At 49.9% G+C, this 20,530-nt stretch overlaps 1 protein-coding gene across 2 annotated transcripts in view; it reads right to left on the bottom strand.

Moving 5' to 3' along the window:
- The window catches only part of Vwf (von Willebrand factor), a 144,038-nt gene that overhangs the window by 76,698 nt on the left and 46,810 nt on the right, over nucleotides 1–20,530 (bottom strand). For both annotated transcript variants that reach the window (XM_087904192.1, XM_087904193.1), the window contains exons 11-16: nucleotides 14,309–14,445; nucleotides 13,550–13,688; nucleotides 12,207–12,307; nucleotides 7,685–7,880; nucleotides 6,883–7,098; nucleotides 3,440–3,680 (exon numbers count right to left, since the gene is read on the bottom strand). In XM_087904192.1, the coding sequence (XP_087760318.1) occupies nucleotides 3,440–3,680; nucleotides 6,883–7,098; nucleotides 7,685–7,880; nucleotides 12,207–12,307; nucleotides 13,550–13,688; nucleotides 14,309–14,445 (1,030 nt within the window). The remainder of the gene's footprint in view (nucleotides 1–3,439; nucleotides 3,681–6,882; nucleotides 7,099–7,684; nucleotides 7,881–12,206; nucleotides 12,308–13,549; nucleotides 13,689–14,308; nucleotides 14,446–20,530) is intronic.

A 20,530-nucleotide genomic window follows, 5' to 3' on the forward strand; every position in this document is an offset into this window, starting at 1 on the left:
CCCAATTCAAAACTGGCTGAAAGATTCAAGTAGTTGTACAAAAAAATCTATAAAACAACAGGGGGCACATGAAAAGATATTCAAGATTATTCATCATTAAAGAAATGCAAATCAAAACCACAATGAGGTGCCACATCATAGCTAGTAAGATAACTATTCAAAGGGGGGATGCTTGGGAGATGTCTCAGTGGGTAAAGTGCCCTGCTATATAAGCACAAGGGCCTACATTTGAAAGTCCAGAACTCTTATGAAGGCACACACGGCAGCACACCTGTAATCGCAGTGTGCCCCTGGAGAGACTGCAGGAGAGGACAGAAGAGTCCCAGGAGGTCACTGTGCAGCTACTTCAACATGTGAAAGGAGTAAACCACAAGAGACTCGGTTTCAAATAAGACAGAAGGAGAGGACAGGCACACAAGACTGTTCTCTGACCTTCACACATGTGCTATAACGGATGTTCCTGTACTCTCACACACACCACAGGGGGGAGAGAGAGAGAGAGAGAGAGAGAGAGAGAGAGAGAGAGAGAGAGAGAGAGAGAGAGAGATTGTAAAGAAGAAGATGAGGAGGGGAGAGGAAGAAGAAGAAAGGGAAGGGAAGGAGGAGGTAGAGAAAGAGGAAGAAGAAGAGAAGAGAAAGAAAATAGGAGGTGCCAGGGAGGTTGTAGAGAAACAATTACCCTGGTCCAGTGCTGATGGAATTTTCAATGCTATGGACTCAGTGGAACAATAGTTTGGTAATTCTTTGAAAAGGTAAACAGAATTACTATATGGTCCGGCAACTGCAGTCAGGGATATATACCACCCTCCAAATCTGAAAGCACACACTCAGATACTTAACCACCAATGTCCGTGGCAGCATTGTCCACAACAGCAAAGAGGCGTAAGCAGCCAAATGGCCCCCAACAGATGAATGGATAAACAAAAGGTAGCATGTATGCATATACACGGTAGGATACCAGTCAGCCATTAAAAGAACAGGGTTTGTATGTATGCAGCACCAAGAACGAGCCTTGGAAACATTAATGTAAGTGAAAAAGGCCAGCTGCAACAAAAAAGATGAGTGCTGGATGCCGTGAATATCTAAAGTGAGCCACATCTGACTGGGGTTGCAGTCATAATGGAGAAGTCAAGTGGCTATTACTAGGCTGGGAAGCAATGAAGAGTCACTATTTAATGGGCACAGTTTCTTTCGGGAACAAAGAAGCCCTAGAGACAGGTGGGGAGGGGTTGTCCAGTGTGTGGATGTACTTAATGCCACTGGTACACCTAAGAGGATCAAATGGCAAGTTTTGCGTCTTTTTAAAAATCTTTTCATTTTCAAGAGTCTGCGTGTATATATGTGTGTTTTGCATGTATGTGGGCACACCTGTGTGGGCTCGGGTGCATATGTGTATGCATGTGTGGAGGCCCGAGGTCGAAGTGGGAAATCATCCTTGATTGCTCTTTTTATCCACAGAGACAACATTGCTCAGTCAAGAGCTCTTCAACAAATCTGTCTAGCTGATTTGATCTAGAGATCCCCATCTCTGACTTCTGAGCTGTCATTACAGGTCAGGCCTACTCAGCGTTTGCATGGGCTCTGGGGATCCCAACCCCAGTTGCTGAGCCATCTTCTACATCTTTCCTATAATAATAATAATAATAATAATAATAATAATAATTAGCAATTGCTGAGGGGTGAAGCAACCCTACTTGCCCACTAGTGTTGTCTTAAGGTCCCAGAGGGAAACATTTGAAAAGTATTACCCGGCAATCCTTTGATGGGACTAAGGCCAAAATATCCGGCCAACAGCATGTGCTGTGACCATCTGCCTTCCGTGTCCCTGGGGTCCACATGCACAAAGTCAAGCAATCACGGATGGAAAACATTCAGGAGAAAATGAACTGCGAGAGCCAGGCCTTGCTCCCTGTACTGCCGGAGAAGAACAGTGGGACAAGGAGACACAGCGCTTAACCATTGTGGGTGCTGAGTGCCATCTGGAGAGGACCCAAGTACACAGGAGGATGGACATGGGCCATGCACAGGTGCTATGCTATTTCAGGAGAAGCATGCTACAGCTTTTGATGCCCGAGGGGGCCTAAGCCAATGCCCTATGGCCATGAAGTGACAAATTTTTTCCTTCTATGTCTGTGACACTGCACTTCCTGGTTCTGCTCTTCCTGCTCACCTTCCATTCCCGCCCTGACTCCCAGAATCCTTTTCCTCCTCCCTCCCTCTAACCAGTCCCCACACTCTAGACTTGGTCCTCTCCTGCTCTCTGGTCCATGCCTCTTAGTGACTCCCATTACTCTACAGGGCTACAGAGGTTCTCAAATTCCATCCCCCCAAGTTAGGCTATGGGGTTCAGTCATCCATCCACAGTTCCTCTTGGAAACTCAGTCTGAGGGGCCAGCATCTCCACTGCACAGGGAGCACTCTTGCTACCTCCCGTCACTGTCCCGAGCACCTGCAGGGCCATCTCCCACCCTCCGGCACCTGCTGGTCCAGGCGTATCTCCAGAGGCTCTGGCTTCTGGCCTCCGTTCCATTCCCCTGGGACAGCTTGCTCCAGGCCTCACAGTCTTCCCATCAGTTTTGTCAGCATCTCCCACAGCCTCCAGAACCCACTCCCTGAAACTACGCTTTCTCTCCTTTGTTCTCTGCTCACATCCCCTTCCAAGGGCCCCGAGAATCAGTCCTCTTGTGTAGTCTAACAGTCCCTGACCCTGACCCCACCCTGACTCCAGGAGAGGTAGGGAGACCTGACAGATGCATCGCCTGTGGATGGGATTAGTGCCCGGCTCCTGGGGAGTGGGTGAGTCACAAGGGACTGGGTGAGTTATTAGGGGAAAGAATGGATACAAAGTGAGGCCGCTTCATGTACCATACATGTCTCCCATGTGCCATGAGACCGTCTCCAGATGCAGATACTCAGGCCTGGAGATTTCTCTCAGTTTCCAGAACCAGAATCCAAAAGAAACTTCTTATTCTATAAAAGATCCAATCTCTGGGATTTAGTTAAAGCCACTCAAAACACACTAGCAGGCAAAACATCACAGATGTGAAGCCGCTTTGCCATAATCTTCTCATTCAAGTGCCTGTGTACACTACAAAGAGTCTGAGAGGAGGGGCCATGGGACACCTCCGTTTTCCATTCTAGAAAAGGGAAAGTGAGGCCCAGCATAGAGAGAGGATAGAACAACTCAAGAACTCCCACAGTTGGCATGGAGATGTCACTGTTTACTTATGGACCCTGAAGACTTGGGAGGACGCTCAGCTCTACTTTCACCTTGGCATGCAAGTCCAGACAAGCCACTTCCCTTTGAGGCCTCAGTTTCCCCATCCATCTGAAAAAGAGATCTGAAGAACCATTTTCCTGACCAGTTCTCCCACCAGGGAAGTCATCACCACCCTCCCAGGCATCCAGACTCACAGCCTAGCTGGCTGGCTGCACTTACCACATGGTGTGGTGGTCCGAGAAGATGTCTGCAGGCTGGAAGAGCTCCCCGTCATAGTAACAGGGACACTGGGCCTTGGGCACACAGTCCCCTCTTTCATCCTGGTAGAGCCCTGGCGGGCAGAAGCAACCCTCAAGACAGAGGTCACTGCATTCCTCATCCGGGTAGGAGAGGGAGCGGCAGGTCAGGTTGCAGGAATTCCCGCACTGCAGGTACACCTGACCCTGTGGGCAGCTCAGTGCTGGAGACAGGAGATGGAAGAAGGCATCAGATATGGCATTGCACTTTGCAGCTGTGACCACTGCTACAACTGTATGGTTGTAACCATCCCTTCCCACTCTGGGCAAAAGTGTATCTTCAGGTGCAAAAATGTACATCGAAATTATGGGTACACACATTTTCTCTCTTTACCCAGAGAGAGAGAGAGAGAGAGCAGACTTTCCCTTGCCTGCGAATCCTCCAAATCTAGAATATTAAAGTCCTGGTTAAATGGGAGTGGTGGGCAGGAGCATCTCCCCAGAGAGAAGGACAGTGAAAAGTCCAGTTTCTGAGAACCTACTGCTCCTAACTGGGTTGGGTCCTATCACTCCCTTCCGGGGCTCTTACCCATAGACACCAGCAACACCTGAGCTAAGAGACTAAAGGATCTGGCCTCTCTCGGAGCAGAGGTGAGATCTGAGCCCAACTCTCGGCTCCCCTAAAGCTCACGCTCTTACCCATCACACTCCAGGAAGGGAACAGTCCCTCTGCGGACATCCATGTTACAAGCCTGGACACTTATACCTCCCCGCAGCAAAGTGGGCAGCCTCTGTCTGCTCACAGCCCTCACCCCCACCCTGATGCCAGGACTTTCAAATAGAAATGAGAAATACTATATGACTATGTAGAAGAAAATGCTAAGGCAGCTAGAGGATGGATTCTGCACCCCGTGTCCCCAGGTTCGAATTGCAGCTCCACCTCTAGTTAGCATGACACTCTGAGTACCACCCTCGATGGAACATGGCAACAATATCTGTTGGGTCTCTGTGGAGGTGAGATGAGCCAACCTGGCACAGACGCTCACTGCTATTGTCATTGTGACATTGGAAGGGAGTCCCAGCCCAGCTCAGCAGGGTCAAGATGGGAGTCATGTTCCAGAGAAAGAGCTTAGCCTCAGGAGACCCAACCCTCCCTTCCTGCACTGTGCCCATCACGTACCTGTAGTCTAATGAACATACAGATGGCAAAAGTCTTTATGGGACGGGAAGAAGAGAAGGCGAGGGGGGGGGGTGATGGGTGCCCTTTACTCTTGCTTGTGGGTTGCTGTCCAGGAAATGAGAGCTGTGCTCTGGGCACAGTCCTCCCAAAAACAATAGAGCCTTCCTTCTCAGGGACAGTCCCTTTCTCCAGTAGATATCACAGACAGAACATCTCACATCCCTGGCCATGAATTTCTGAGAAGACCTTGAGTCTCTCCTTCCTAACATCAAAAGCAGCCACACGGCACGTCCTTGTTCCTTGATTGTCCCCAGTGACATTCTTCTGAATGGAAGCAGTGGTTTGGGAGCTCTGTCCTTTTCCCAAGAAGGAAGGAAGAGGTTAGGGACCAGGAGACAGTAAATTTAGGCTTCCATAAGTGAGGAAAGTCAGAGACTGGAACCCAGGGAACTGGCCCACTCTCTTTGGGCTCAGAGAAGTAAACCAAGGCCACATAAACTCACAGGGGCCAGGTCGCTCTTGTCCTTAAACATCTCCTTCCTACCAGTCAGCCCCACGGCTCTCTTAGAAAGGCTCAGGAGTCTGTCAACTGAGTTGCTCCTATTCTTTTGGTTTTGTTTTGTTTTGTTCTGTTTTTCTAGACAGGGTTTCTCTATGTAATAATCGTGACTGTTCTAAAACTCACTCTGTAGACCAGGCTGGCCTCAAACTCAGAGATCTACCTGCCTCTGCCTCCTGAGTGCTGGGATTAAAGGTGTGTGCCACCACCGCCTAACAGTCATTCCTATTCTTAGCCAAGTAACTCTGCAAGGCCAGTCAGCTCATTGCCCACGCTCACTTCTGTGGAGGTGAAGAACAACTGCCCCTAAGAGAGGAAAGAATGTTCCCGAAGGCTGCTGGCCTTCAGAGAGAATGCCCTGCATTAACACAGTCTTCTGATGCCATTGCCCTGCGGACAGCTAGTGCAGAATTCCTAATACTGGTGGGCAACAGAAGCAATGTTCACAAACAGCACACCACCAACTGGTTCCCCCATTGCTAGATGGTAGACACGAAAAAGGGAACAAAGGTTCTGTACCCTCGAGTGAAGGGCTCAGGGTCACAGAGCAGCTAGACCACAGGTGAAGTTCCAGAAAAGCCTGGCCTCCAAACTCTGGGTTCCCAGTATTCCCTCCATCCAGGGCTAGAGGGAAGAGGAGGGCACAGTGTGCACCCCTTCATCCCATCTTTCAACATCTGTTCCTCTCTGTAAGGGACTGCTCAGACTAAACACAAGCTCACAGGACACCAATTCTGACACATGTACTTCTCTTCAAATGCACAATGCCAATTTTGTTTTTCACCACTGCCCCTAACTCCTGTTCACTGCTTCTGTTAGGGTGGCTATTGCAGTCTCCAAACACACCTGCCTCACTCCAAAAGCCAGAGTTCCGCCTTTGTTCCTCTCCCAGACTGCCTGCATCATACCCCTCTTCTGCTAACTTTTCTCTGCCTCAAAAGCAACTTTGTAGAACTTTGGTCAAGAACACCCTCCCCGGAGAGTGCTCTCGGCTACCCCTGCCCTCCATCCCTTCACTCAGTCTGATTGATGGGCATCTCCAAGGGAGGTCTCTAAAAGGAAGCTTTGAGATCCTATCTCCCAATTGTCTGAGACCGGACACTAGCCAAATGTCCCCAGAGGAATGACAGCAAAGAGTCTTACAGCCCAGGGGCCACAGGGCAGGGTCAGAGACCGGCTCTGATGGCAGGAATCTACCACAGCAGAGGACAGATGCAAAGCCAGCTAGAACAATGACATTATTCAGCGCTGCATAACTTTATACAATGCCAAAGACGTGGGCCAGGACTCACTGGCGTCTTGACTGAAATGATAAACAAAGGATTCCTGCATTCCAAACTCACTCCCCGCACATATGGTCGTTCCTGACCCTACAAGGAACGAACACTAGGTGGCAGCAGTTACAGGCAATCTCAGCTAGGCACCGGCTCACTCCGAAGTTTCAGGGCTTTGGAGTAAAGGGGTCCCACTTTGCTTTTATGCAGGAACCCACGCCACCACCAGCCAGGAGCAGAAAGCAGGGGAAAAAATGGCTGCAAATGAACTATAGATCCAGGTTTGTCATTGGGGCGTGTTTCCAAATGAAATAATTCAAAGAAAGGGTCTTTGAAAAGGACAGGTGAACGCAGCCCCACCAGGAGCCAGGAGAGTTTGAGAGGGTTGCGGAAAGTGTTTATGGGGCGCATACCACAGAAGTCTGGCTCCCGCCACCCGATGTGAACGCCTTTTCCGGCACACGCAGCAGCATAGTTGGCCACCGCACTACACAGGCAATCCCGGCCGTCAGCACAGGAGCACACATCATAACGGCAGTTCTGCAGGTAGGGCAGAGGGCTGACTGCGTGGTGGCAGGCCTCGAATTTGGAGGACATCAGGAGCGCGCAAGCCTCCTCCGCAAACCTGGCTGTCGGGGAGAAAGAAAAGCCAGTTCCCGATAAGACCATAAGACGAGGCCCTGCCAAGGCCTCTGGGATTCTCACATCCTTACCCCACACACACACACCCCATGCCCACCCAGGAGCAGAACCCAGTTCCCTTTTCTGTAGACAGTTGCTGCAAAAGCAAGTCTCTCTGGCTCTGGTTTCTGGATCCAGAAATGTAAAAATGCACTCCCAAACACCTGATGCCTGAAGACAGTGGTCAGAGCGGCAGAAGCTCACGAGAGCAGAGAGGTTGCAGAGCCGTGCTTACACAAGGCACCACAATACATATTACACAATAATTCCACTCTAGAGCCGGTTGCTGCTCTACACTGAGAACTTCCCCGTCTAAGTCATTGTGTCTAAGAAATGACACGATATTCTCTTCTTTCTCAGGATTTCATTCATAATGACTGACTTTGAAAAAGAAATTAGTCAAATGTAGATATGGTCAAAACGCCAGTGGTCAAAACAAGGGCTGGGTCAATGGTATCTCTGCCTCCCCCGGAGTATACTGTCCCGTGGAATGCCCGGAACAGGGGAGACCCCGGGGCTCTGGGGCTCACATACTCAAGCGTGGGTTCAGGCTGCAGGGATCGCTGTGCTGTCTATGCAGGTCCGGACAGTCCCCTTGAAGTTTCCAGGCGTTTCCGAAGTCCACCACCAGGGGCTCCACGAGGCCCGCGGGCGTGAGGAAATCGTCGCCCTTGTTGCCATTGTAATTCCCACACAAGCCACAGGTCTTCCCGGAGTAGATAGGGGACAGCTGCGGAAGACAGAAGACGGACAGCTGTCCCGGACCGCAGCAGGGGTCTCATGTAGCTAATGAGATTATTTTCAACAAATTTCCCCAGGTGAAGAATAAATGTCTACGACAGCCAAGCTCTGGGTTGCAAACAGGAGGGAAGCTGCAAATTGTAAAGTGCACAGTACAAGCTCTGTCCTTGTTCTCCAGTCGCTGGGCAGAGAACAGCCTGCCATGATCATTCTAAAAATTATATTAATTAATTAATATATTACAATATATTGTATATTAAATATACTTATTTAGAAATATATTGTTGAGAAATATATTGTTGATTTTACTATTAAGAGTAGATCGATAATAATATATTTTTATTACATATATATGATATAGTCACTTTGGAAGGCACAGTGAGAGCCAGAGAGAAAAAGGATACACCTAAGACCCCAGAGAGAGTGGCAGAGCTGGGAAGAGCAAGCAGGTTGACTCCCTCCAATTCATGTGCTTCCTGTACCCATGCCCATCAGTGGGTATGGCTAAGCAACAACGAGATGAAGTGTGAACTGTCCCCTGAGCAGGTATTGGTCACAAGTAGGCAAGGCAGATAGCGGAGTGCAACCCAAGCCCCGTGGAGCTCGTGTCTGGTGTCCAGAAGCAATGCCTGTCTTCTAGCCTGCTGAGGACCCTGGAGAGGAAGCAGGGGTCAGATTCCATCCCCATCACTCACTCTCTAATCAGATCTCAGGGGTGAGCCAGAGTTCTGAGCCCCAAGTGCACAGTCACGACCAAGTAGTGGGGTGGAGGCGGCCTTTCCCCAGGCAGCGGGACACTGATGGTTTCTATGGGGCAGATTTGAAGAGGTGGTAGGGACCAAAGCCGAAAGTCCACTCTGGTTGTGGGTTGTTAGTAAGACCAGGTGACTCTCCTGATGTCCCAAAGCCTCACGAGTTAGGCATGGACTCCAGCGGTCACCTCTAGGAGCCCCTTCCAGCTTCCAGCTGTGACTTAACACGGTGGTTCCAGCCCCACAAGCGTGTGCAAGTGAGAGAGGTGGGCAGAGGGGCGCCTCCTTGCTTGCTTTACAAAGGCCAAGGATCACATACACTAGGCACCTAGGCCTTCCCAGACTTCCCTGCTTAAAACTAAACCACCTGGCCCTTCCTGCCCCTTCCCTGCTTTAGTTCTCTCCCCGGACTTTATTCTAATAGATGACATATTAGACTTGTTTGTTTTGTTTATTCTCCGTGTTCCTCATTAGATTCAAACTAAACGAGGCAAGCATTTTGCCCGCCGTTTCTCTGTTGGACCTTCATCACTTCTAATACAGTGGTGTCTGTCTTCTGTTCAGGTTGCAGTAACAAAATGCCATAGACTGGAGGGTTATAAACAACAGAACAGTATCGTCTGATGGCCAGGAACTAATGTCAAATCCCGACAGATGCAGCACTGGCAGGGTGCCTCTTCCTAGATACCAGCTTCTTGTGGCATGGCTCATAGTGGAAGGGGCTGGCTGGCTCGCTGGAGCTCCTTATAAAGGCATTAATCACATTCTTAAGGGCTCGCCCTTAGTGAATTCATCCCTGACCAAAAACCCATACCTCCTAATACCTTGGAGGGTTAAGACCGCAACACCGGAAATTTACTGGGACACCCTAATATTTGTAAAATTAAATGAATGGGTTGGATGAATAAAAAAATAAACTGCCACAAAAATAGTCTCCCTCCTAATACCAGATGAAACACAGACTGTCAAGACCACCTGAGCAAAGTGGCAGCAAGCGACATGCCTTCATCCTGCCTCCCCCACTTCTCGGCATCTTTCTCTCCTTCCCTTCTTAGACACATCAGTTGCCTCAGGCTCCCAGAGTCCCCCTTGGCCACTCTCACTTGCCTTCCTTCAGCCACTCCGAGCATGTTTTTCCTCTCTGTCCCCTTAGCCTGTCTCAGGGGACAGCATGGTCAGGAGTTGGAAGAGAGGGTGTACCCAGGGACACCGACCTTGGACACAGACCCTACAGCATCTTGGTTTAGGAAATTTTGAGAAGACACTGTCTGAAACAGGCCTCAGCTCTATGGCAGTGGGGACTGACCCAGGTCCTCCTAGTACCTGCTGAGGCTGAACTTGGTCTGCTGGGAGTCACCTGAGCTGGTTTACCTGAGCTGATTGACCATATCCCCGCTGCCTGGGGTCAGGGCATGCATATCACACACAGGTGGAAAGAGATTAGGGGCCCCTGCAGCACCTTGAACCCCAGGCCTGCCTGCCTCCAGCCAGCTCTTCCCCCAAGCTCCAGGGGTCAATTCAAATGCTCCCAAATCCTCCTGCCCCTCACAAACGCACCTTTTCATGGCAAAACCAACAGTAGGATATTCCCATGGGCCTCGAGGTCACCTGACCTTGTCTTGAATCTTAGTCATGTTTTCTTCTCTTCATCTTAGCTAAACTAATCAAACCCCACTCCAGAGAGAGCCCTACAGCCATTTCTACAACTGAAGGTCCAGCTTTCTCCTCTTCAGAAAGATAAAGAACAGAGCATCCTGAGGTAAAGACAGCTGCCCAGGAGGGGAGGGACAGGAGTAGAAACCACACAAAGCCGGCACACCCACCCTGTACCATAGTGGATGCTGGGAAGGTAGACTCCCAGCAAGCACTCCCTGGAGGCCTGGTGAGCAGAAGGCCAATTAGACCCAGGCCCGGAGACCCAAGGTCTGTAACCACAAGCCCCGCCCGCCAAGTTGCCATGATTCTAGCAGAGCCCCATCTCTAGTTCTGACTGGAAATGGGAAAAGAGGCTCTCCTGGCTCCTCCTGCTCCTTGCTCTATGGCTACAGTCATTTTACAAAAGAATGGAGTTCATGTGGATCCCTCTCGGAGGCTCTACAACAGGAGAGTGAACATGGCCACGTAGGGACTTGCAACTCCCACCGTGGAGTTATACCCAGGACACTGGGGAGCAGGGACCCTTGGATGTGGGGCAGGCTCTCCAGGCACCCTAGGTCTGCCCTAGAACGTTGTTTCTCCAAGTGAGGTCTTGGGGCCAATCGGGGTCTTTTGAGGACCTTTCTAGGTATCTTCGAGACTGAATCTTTTCATAGCTACATGATCTTTGCTCTTGTCTTTCCCTTCTCATTCTCATACAAGGACCCAGTGGAATTTTCCAGAAGTTCTGTGACTTGAAATATTGTAGCAGATTGATTGCAGAGGTAGATCTGAGAATCCAGCTGTCTTCTAGTAAATGAATCGTTAGAGAAATGTGCAGCCATGTGCAGCCGTGGCTCTCTTCTTACTGCCTAGTATTATCTCCTGACCCCGTCTAACTTATCTTTCCAAAACTGCTTACCAATGCCTACTAGATAACAAGGTTTAGCAGTAATGTATCTTTTAGCATCTCTGGGTTAACTTTTCTGCTGCTTGGGATTTCGCTTTTCTGTTTGTGATGGGGTCTTGCTATGGAGCTCAGGTTGGCTGAAACTCACTATGTAGCCCAGGCTGGCCTCCAGCCCCTGTCTCCTCCTCCTCCTCGGCCGGAGGATGCGTCACTCTGCTCAGCTTTGACTTAACCATTCATCTGGGGGTCAGCAGATATAATCTCACTAAAGATCTCAGGGAGCCTCCTCAGTCATTCTTAAGAATCTCCAGACAGTGAGGACCACGGTCTAACGGAAGGACACTAGCCAGAGAGCTAACTCTCATCGTGCTGCGACTGAGTGTGGGCTTCTGGTGCCCCGCCATGTCCCCGGCTGCCTCCCTTATGAAACAGCACCAGCGAGAGTGAATCCTGCTTTGCCCACCTGCCAGGGTCTTTGCACGGTCAGCAAATTCGAAAGCCCAGTAAATGCACTTGTTACTGTCCAGTCTGACTAGACAACCCATCCAGAGGACATGGCCCACACATTCATCGGCATAGGAATGCGGGCGATGCCCCCTGTGGCCTTCTCCAGATGCTCTACGGGAGGATACGCAGCCTGAGCTAGGTGCTCCAATCTGGTTCTTCCCTTGCTCCCCACAATGAGTGTCCAGGGCTACCCCTTGATCCAAGGTCTCATTGCAGCGGGGAAATTGGCCAGTAAATCCTCGATGCCTGTCCTCCAGGGGATGGGCATCCATTCTGGAGATCAGCACAATACCCAAGCCCCAGAAGGGAGAAACCCCAGGGCCAACAAGAAACACCCAGAAAACAGACATCAGCTTCTCATACAGAGAGAGGCCTGTTCCTTGCTCTGGGGGTGTAGAGGGTGAGGGGAAAGAAATTCTTCTCGGACCACACAAAGCCATTTTGCCCAGAGCACAAGGGATACTTTGTAAAGGTCGGCCCCAGGGAGGCTGTAGCTTGGGAAGGGACCTACCTTAACCAGCAGCCGCCCGCGGCCATCCCAGTCCATCTGCAGGTCTTCCCCATAGCTGAGGCGTACAGAAGCCATCACCGTGTGCTGGATGCGGAGGTCACCTAGTAAAGGACAGGGCGGGTGTAGGTTCAGGGAGGGAGGTGACAGGGGTGCTGTGAGTCTGTGATGTCTCAAAGTATCGTGTCAAAGATGAGCAAGGAGTGGAAGGCAGATAGGCGTCTATAAGGCTGGGGGTTGGGTGTCGGCGCTCTCTGGAGGAATGGTTAACTGGGTGGGTAGAGGTAAATAAATTCCCAGAGGAGCCGGTGGGCTGCCACAACCTGTAATTCCCCTCATGGGCGTAAGAGGGCAGCAGAAGCTCCAGCATCCTCTGTGCTGGTGTTTGTCAACTAGAGTAACCTGGGAGGAGGGAACCTCACTTGAGAGAAAGCTTCCAGCACATTGATCTGTCTGTGACAGTCTCTTGATTGTTGTTTGATGTGGAAGATGCTATCCCCAGGTAGGTGGCCCTGGGAGCTATAAGCAAAGGAACTGAACACCAGGCTGGGGAGCAAGCCAGTAGTCCGCCTTCCTCCTGCTTGAGTTCCTGCCTCGACTTCCCTCAGTGATGAACTATGAGGTGGAGTATGAGATGAGATAAATCCTTTCCTCCCAAGTTGGAATTGATCAGGCTTTTTGTTTTGTTGTTGTTGTTGTCGTCGTCATAGCAACAGAAAGTGTCTGCGACAACCACTAAACCTGATGCTTGAGCATGCTGGGGCCCCTGTTGACTTGCAGGCTGGATTGCGGTCCACCTGGCTGAACCATGTTGTGTACAAAGCTGAAAGTAGGGGAGTCTGTTGCTGTGGGAAGGTGGAGATGCGAGAAAAGCTCATGCCTGGCCTTGGAGCCATACATCAGCTCCCTGGGAGTCACTCTCAGCAAAAACGCACATGAATACACAGTGTGCTCTCTCACCAGGTTCATCCATTGTGTGCCAAGCTAGGGTTGTGGGCTACAGGACAGCCAAGGGTCATGGAGGAGAGATCTGAAAGCTACTCTGAAGGTTAATCTTGGGAGTTGTGTGATAGCAAGTCAGTTAATGTGACCTGGGAAGGTTTTTCTCGTGAGGCACTTGCTCCAAGTAGCATCCTTTGAACTGACCTTTCATCAGTTACCCCTGACCTCTCAGCTGGGTCAACCTCTGCCTCAGGAAGCCCTTGCTTGCAAAGACAGTGTAACCAGGACACCACTACCCCCAGTTAAATCTCTGTCAGGTTCCCAGGAAGGAAAGGGTGTCCTCAGAGGGCAGGGACAGATGTTGAGAAGAAGCAACAGTATGGAGGACGGGGTCGTGAGCTCACCTTGCAGTAAAGGAATCTGGACATCCTGACCATCAATGGCAACTCCCCCTCCGTGTTTCAGCTTCACAAGGCTGTTGTGCAGGGCAGACAGCCGCACAGTGACTGAGCGGGTACAGACAGCATCAGGGTCATCGGCACACTGACAAGGGGAGATACAGAGTGACCTTACCACAGCCCCTACCAGCCCCAGTACCCAGCCTCAACTCTAGAGGGCACGGGCCTCTAGAACAGCACACTTCCCTTCTCACAGATGCCGCAAGTATGGGGTGCCCAGGGCTGTGCGAGAAGGCTCTAACCCCAGCCATACTCGCACCCTTTCCCATCCTTGCTTGGGTATTTTACAATGACTCTTAAGCCCTCAGCAGTCCTTATTCCTTGGGCCTATTAACCCCCCAAAAGCAGGGACTTCCCCTAGGGTAGGAGTCCTGCAACTGTCCCCATTCTTGCTGGATGTACCTGGAGAGTACACACTGTCTAAAGGAGAGGACCATGTTGCTCCCCACCCCAATCTACCTTCAGTTTCAAAGAGCAGAGGTTTGGGGAGGCACACACTAGACCTGAGGGGCTGACCCTCCTGAATAACAAGGTAGCCACCTCCCAGGGGCTAAGAAGGAAAAGCCAGACTGGGTTTGCATGAAGTCCCTGAAGACTGGGGGAAATGATTCCTCTGTGCACAGGACAGGGGCTCGAGCCTCCAGGACATTGCCCTCTCACCACGAGGCTCCGCAGGCCTCCTGATAGGCACCTGGCCAAGCTCACCTGCATGGTCTCTATGACGATGGAGAAAGTATGGTCTTGGCAGTCCCGGGCCAGCAGGTACTGGCAGATCCCACTGAAGGTGAAGTACCTGTTGTCGAAGCTCTTGAAGTGGGATTGGCCTGTGACAAGACACTCCCCTGGAAGGACCCAGAAGGGGTTAGTGGGGGAAGGCTTTAAATTGGCAAGGTAGAAAACACATAAAAATAGGGTGTCCTTCTCCCAGAGTTCCCAGGTGTCCTTTCCCTCAAGACAATCAAAACCAAGTGATGCAAAGAACTGCAAATCAATTAGTTTCCACTCTCAAACAAGTGGTCGGAGCTGGTCAGTGCCCATTTTACAAACAGAATGTCTAAGAAAGATGGCTACAGAGCTAAAACAGTCTGTGATGGCATCGGGGTCTGAGCCCGCAGCTCCTGCCCCTCACTTCTTTCCTGAAGTCCACTCCACGGGCCCCAAGTTTCCCTGTTCAGGGCCAGGTCAACTGCAGATGACTAGGGTAGAGTCTGCTCAGCAGAACGGGGGAGGCTGCCTAGAAACACGGTTCACACTGAAATGGCCTGTGGAGGGATCTAAGAACAGTCCCACCCCAGGAGAGCCATGTAGGCCAAAAGCCAGAGGCAGAGGTAAGAAAAAAGTCAGACTGGCTCGGTGTCAATCAGAGGCTCCATCTTCTCCTAGCCTAATTAACAGGGAACCTGCTCAGGGCTGGGGGGCGGGGGGGGGGGCGAGGGGCCAGGAGAGCTATCTGCACATGACATGGCCAGGCAGCACCTACCTCCACAAGGCCAGCTTCCAGCTCAACCCAGGCTGATATATCTGCAGATGGGGACTCTACATGCCCACCCATATAGCTGTGGCTTTGTCTTGCAAGGGGTTCGGTCATAAGCTCACATTGTCCTAGAAGATGTCTATGCAGAAGAGGCCCTGCCAATGTCTCTACCCAGCTTGGGGAAACTCCATCCTTAAAGTCTAAAATGGACCCTGTGGCTCAAGCGGACATCATGCTCTCCTGCCAACCTTCAGCTGGGTGTTTGTGCCGCTTTCTCTCATCTCCAGCATGAGAAATTGTAGAAAATGTGTGTAGAATTCTGTAGACATTGTGTCCCGTGAAAGGGTGGCTTCTTGCCACCCACAACCGTTGACTCCACCCAGCCAGGGCTTGGTTCTCCATAGCACAGCCTGACCTTGGACGGTCCCCTGTAAGGTCCGCAGCTCCACTTGGGCCCATCTCCAGGGCTGGTGCTGAGGCCTAAGGCAGCCTGGATGTCCTGAAAGGCTGCAGCGTGGTTTCTCCTGCCCACATGGCAAGGACAAGAAACAGGGGACCCGAGTGTCTGCCCCCTCATTGGTATTCTCAGTAACAGGAGGGCTGGGCCAGGCTAAATGTACAACTTTGATTCAGGTGTGGCTCTTCCTTGAGACTATTTGAAGGTCAGGTAAAGACAAGCACCCCAAGAAGACAAGTGTCTCTCTGTCACCCCTTCCAGGATGGAAAGTGACCAGTGACCAAAACCAGCCTGAAGAGCAAGCAAGCAAGCAAGCAAGCAAGCAAGCAAGAAAGAAAGAAAGAAAGAAAGAGAGGTAGGCCTTAGCTCACTCTCCTCCCATACCATGCCCTGCAAAGGGGCAAGAGGGGAGCGAAACTGGGAGAAAGCTGAGCAGCAACACGGTGGGGCCAGGGGTCACCCCAACCCATTGTGAATGTCCTGGAATCCAGCAATGTCACAGGAAGGCCTGTCTTAATGAATATTTTTCTGAAGTCACCATGGTTGAACAAACAGAGCAATGGGGCCCGCGTGTGTCAAGTGCCTTGACCTGGTCGTCGCAGTGAAGTGGGTGGGATTCTTCTCCCAGCCATCTCCATCCTCTCGGGAACACTCTTATCTGAGGGCAAAGCTGCACTTGCCCTCTCTTGGACAATGCCCAGGGAAGGAAGGGTCAATGAGAAAGCACCGCGACTATTGGAAAGGAAAATGCTCAGCCTGGAATCTAATCCTCTGATCTGGCTTCCTGCTCTGACCCTGCTGATTTCTTTCTCGGCAATCAGAAGTCTAAATATTATACGTAGCTTATCTCCGTGGTACAATTGAGAAACTAGGCTGCGAACACAGGAAACCCGGGGAAATGGATGGGTGAGCTGCCGGGAAGTAGCTGGCCAAGGGAAGCAGAACATCCAAGCAAACAATGAGCCACATGGCTAGACTCACGCTCCTCAGCTCAGAGCAGGACAGCGAGGGTGTTTGTTCACGGGCAGGTAGTCAAGGGCAGCCGCCAGACGCGAGACACACAAACGAAGGAAAAGTTAGAGGTTCTTAAAAGAGCATACAAAGTAGAGCCCTCTAACGTTAAAGCCAGGTCCCTCTTGTGTAACGATCCTCCTCCCCCACACACACACACACTTACAAGAAGAAAAGAAGGGGGAGGAGGAAGAATAGCAGGAGTAAGAGAAAGGAGGAGAGAAGAGAAGGAAGAAGAGGAGAGGAAGGGAGGGGAGGGGGAAGGGAAAGGAAGGGAAAGGAGAGGAGAGGACAGGAGAGGAGAGCAGGGGAGGAGAGAGGATAAGGGAAGCAGAAGAGAAAGATCTCTCATCTAATGGGCACATGCTTTTTTTCTTATAAACAAACCATTTGGTGTGCAGCTAGTAGCCCCTGGATAGGACGCCCTACATGAGCTATTGGCCTTCACCTTTCCTAGTCATTCCTGCAGAAATATCAGTCCACGGCCTCCCTCAGGGCAAAAAAGACTTCCAGTAGACACCAGGCTCCTCCAAGCTGGCCTTTAACTCGGTAATTTAATTCTGATCGAATATGTGTGCTGTGTCTCTGCGCTCTCTCTGGGAGCCACCTCCTGGTTAGTGATGGACATTGTCATTCCCAGCTGGCAGATGAGCCAAGGAGAGCCCAGAGAAGCTAAACCGCTCCCACCGTCCAAAGCAGTCACGGAGCACTTGAAACACAACCATCACAGACCGCCCCATGGGTTGGGCTCCACAGTTTCGAATTAGCCTACTCTCTTCAGCACCAAGCCCGGTGCCTCTCTGACCCTCGTCAGTGTGGTCACCTGCCAAGGGGCTTGAGAACAACACAGAGCCTGGGTGGAAGAAAGCCTTGCTCCGAAACATGATGCATTGCCTGGCCTGAAGGATCACTGAAATGACTTCTGGCAGTGTATGATAGAGCGGTTGAGAAAACCACAGGCTGGCAGGCTCCACGGAAATCACATGCTGCTGGGTGTGTTTTGAATGTCCACCAAAAGCCCCTGTTCTAGGAATGGCACTATCAAAAGTTGTGGAACCACAGGAGGTGGGCCTTGTGGAAGGTGCTTGAGTGATTGACATGGCCCTTGAAGAGGGTTGTGGGACCTATTTTCCCACACGTACACCCTGCTTATTGGTTTCAGATACAATTGTTCACTCTGATGCATGTCCCAACCATAGGTCTTCATCACCAGAGATTCTAATGAATGGGGTCACCTGTCCTTAAACCTGCGGCCCTAGAATCTGAAACCAATTTAAACCCCTACTTCACAAGCAAATGGTGTCAGGTATTCTATTGTGGTAATACAAAGCTGCTCAATGTACCAGTTTTGCCTGAGGAGACCCTAACTTCTAGTCAGCAAGCAGAGATGAACAGGGAGGGGAGAATTTCTAGAAAGGCACCTATAAGGAACCCCAGCCCCTTCCCAGCAGACTGCTATGCTCCTAGGCTCTGTCCTCACCCTTCCAGTTCTCAGTTTCCACACTCCACTCGTTGCTCTAGGCAGCCTTCAAAGTGATCTATTGCGTTTGAGGATTTGTGGCACCGGGATTAATGACTAAGATACTTTCTTCATTGTCCAGAATCAAAGCCCAGTTCTCTATGCCAGAGAAGCATGACCCAGCCCCTCCAGGCTCTTCACAAAAGCCACTTGGGAAGCTTGGCATAGCCTCTTCCAGAACCTTCCCACTGATTCCTTTCCTCTAAGCTGTTGCTGCTTTTCTGAGAGATAAGTCACCCCACTAGCAACAGGATTGTAGCAAGGTGGAGAGATAAGCCTAAATCCAGCAACCACGGGCGAAGGTGGACAGAATAAGAGGAGGGTCAAAGCAGGCTTGGAGAATGAGATAAGATCTTAGTAGCTTTGCCAGAAAAGCATGAAGCCACCCCGTAGACAACAAGTCAGGACTGGCTACCTGCCCCTCCAAGCATCAATAGGCTGTCTTGATCCTCAGAAAAGCCCTTGTAGATTTTGAGTTGAAGACCATAGGATTTCATTGTCCAGACAAGACTTTCATGGATATAGTGTATACAATTGGTTGAATGGGTGAATAACAGGATGATGGATAGAAATCCCACCCTGAAGTCATTGATGTTAGGACTCTCACAGCTGGGAGTCAATCTGAAGAAAACACAGCCAACTAAACTCCTAATTCTGTCCACTGTGGTCTACAGGGTTTTTGCAATGGATCCTTCTGGTTTAGCTATAGGATGGTCCAGAAGTTGCAGGATATTTGATCACACTGTGTGAATGGTGCCTTCTGATTGGTTTAATAAGAGTTGAATAACCACGCTGTTTGATGAAATATCATCTCTCCTAATCAAGAGGTCTCTGTTGTTTGAATCTACTCTTTATCAATCTTGATGGTACCTATAGCTTTTTTTCTCTTGTGGAAACAAAAGCATAACCTTCCCCCCAACGCAACACATTTCCTGACTTCCATTCTAAAGTTAAGACATCCTTAAACTATATAGACTGGTTTAATTTAGTAGTATTTTCCACAATACAGTATCTCTCAGAAGTTGTTGCTTTCTATTCAGAGCATTTAAAAAATTTAAAGTTAGCAAAACACCATATAGGATCCAGATACCCTGTGTATTTTACATCCTTACATGGCTTATTTTTCATATTACTTTACTCTTTCTTTAAAGACTTCACTTTATTATTTTTAAATGGTTTATTCTTTTATTACTGTCTATACCAATTTTTTTTTCTTTCTTTAGCATCTAAGCACATTTTTTTATACCTTCTGTGCCTGCTTAGAGGTCTGTATCAGTTTTTTGGTCAGAACTTGACTTTTTACATGTCTCCAGCCTTCTCTGACCGTGTGAGCCAAGCCTTAACTGGCTAGGCTACCATCATGGGGCTCCACTTAGCACATGGCACTGGCAGTTGACTCCAACCAGGTGTTTTTACCTAGCACACAGCTGCTCAAGTGCGTGGTTGCACAGCAGGACCCTTTAAAGGAGCCACACCTCTGTGCACTGCGAGCAGTGGGCTCCCTCTGGGATTTTCTCAGCTTCCTCAGACTCTATGTTTGACTATATGTGCTGGGCCTCCACGTTGGAACCAATTGTAGCAGTACTTTCTCGTCAGGACCGCCAGCCCCCAAATAATGACCCAGAGACTTATTCTTAATTAGGAAAGCTTAGCCTTAGCTTAGGCTTGTCCCACTAGCTCTTATAACTTAAATTAACCTGTTTTTATTCATCTGAATTCTGTCACATGACTTTTTACCCATCCTTCATTATGAATGTCCAACTCCCTCTGTGTCTTGCTGGCATCTCCTGTGCCCCTCAGATTCTTCTCCAGGTTCCCTCTCTCCCAGGAAGTCCTGCCTATTCTCTTCTGTCTAGATGTTGTTGACCACTCAGCGCTTTATTAAACCAAGCAGAAGGTGCCTTTCACACAGTGTGATCAGATACCCAGCTGGGATGTAACTATGCTCAGGAAGAGCACAGACAGCATTTTCAATAGCGACCTTTTATCCTTTCTGCTTTCTTCTAGGATTATCCAGAAGATACAAAAAATAGGTGGCCACCAATTCTTTAGTAATTGATCTAGCTCCCATCAAGTTCCAGAATTTTCCCAATATTACATGTATTAGACAAGGTCCCAAGTCATAAGGTCCCTAAAACCTCTAATCTACAAACTTCACATATGAGTCCAGGTATCCAAGCCACTTCTGGCCTACCTAAGTCTAGGGCCAGCAAAGGGAAGGACAGGTAGAGAGTCCAGCTGACTGTGAACTTGAGTCCTGGCTCTGACCCTTGGTAATTTTGTGACTTTGAGAAAAATCACTAACCTGTCTCTGTCTGTTTTTCTCTTTTGCAAGGTGAAAACAAACCGTACTTGCCTCACGGGTTGTAACAATGAGGTAGCATGGAAAACCCTTAGCACAGCGCCCAGCATATCCAAAACATCACATGGGTGAGCACAAAGGGAAAGGTCTGGGCACATGAAAGG

Source organism: Myodes glareolus, chromosome 3, assembly GCF_982192425.1.
Source record: "Myodes glareolus chromosome 3, mMyoGla1.1, whole genome shotgun sequence".
NCBI lineage: Eukaryota > Metazoa > Chordata > Mammalia > Rodentia > Cricetidae > Myodes > Myodes glareolus.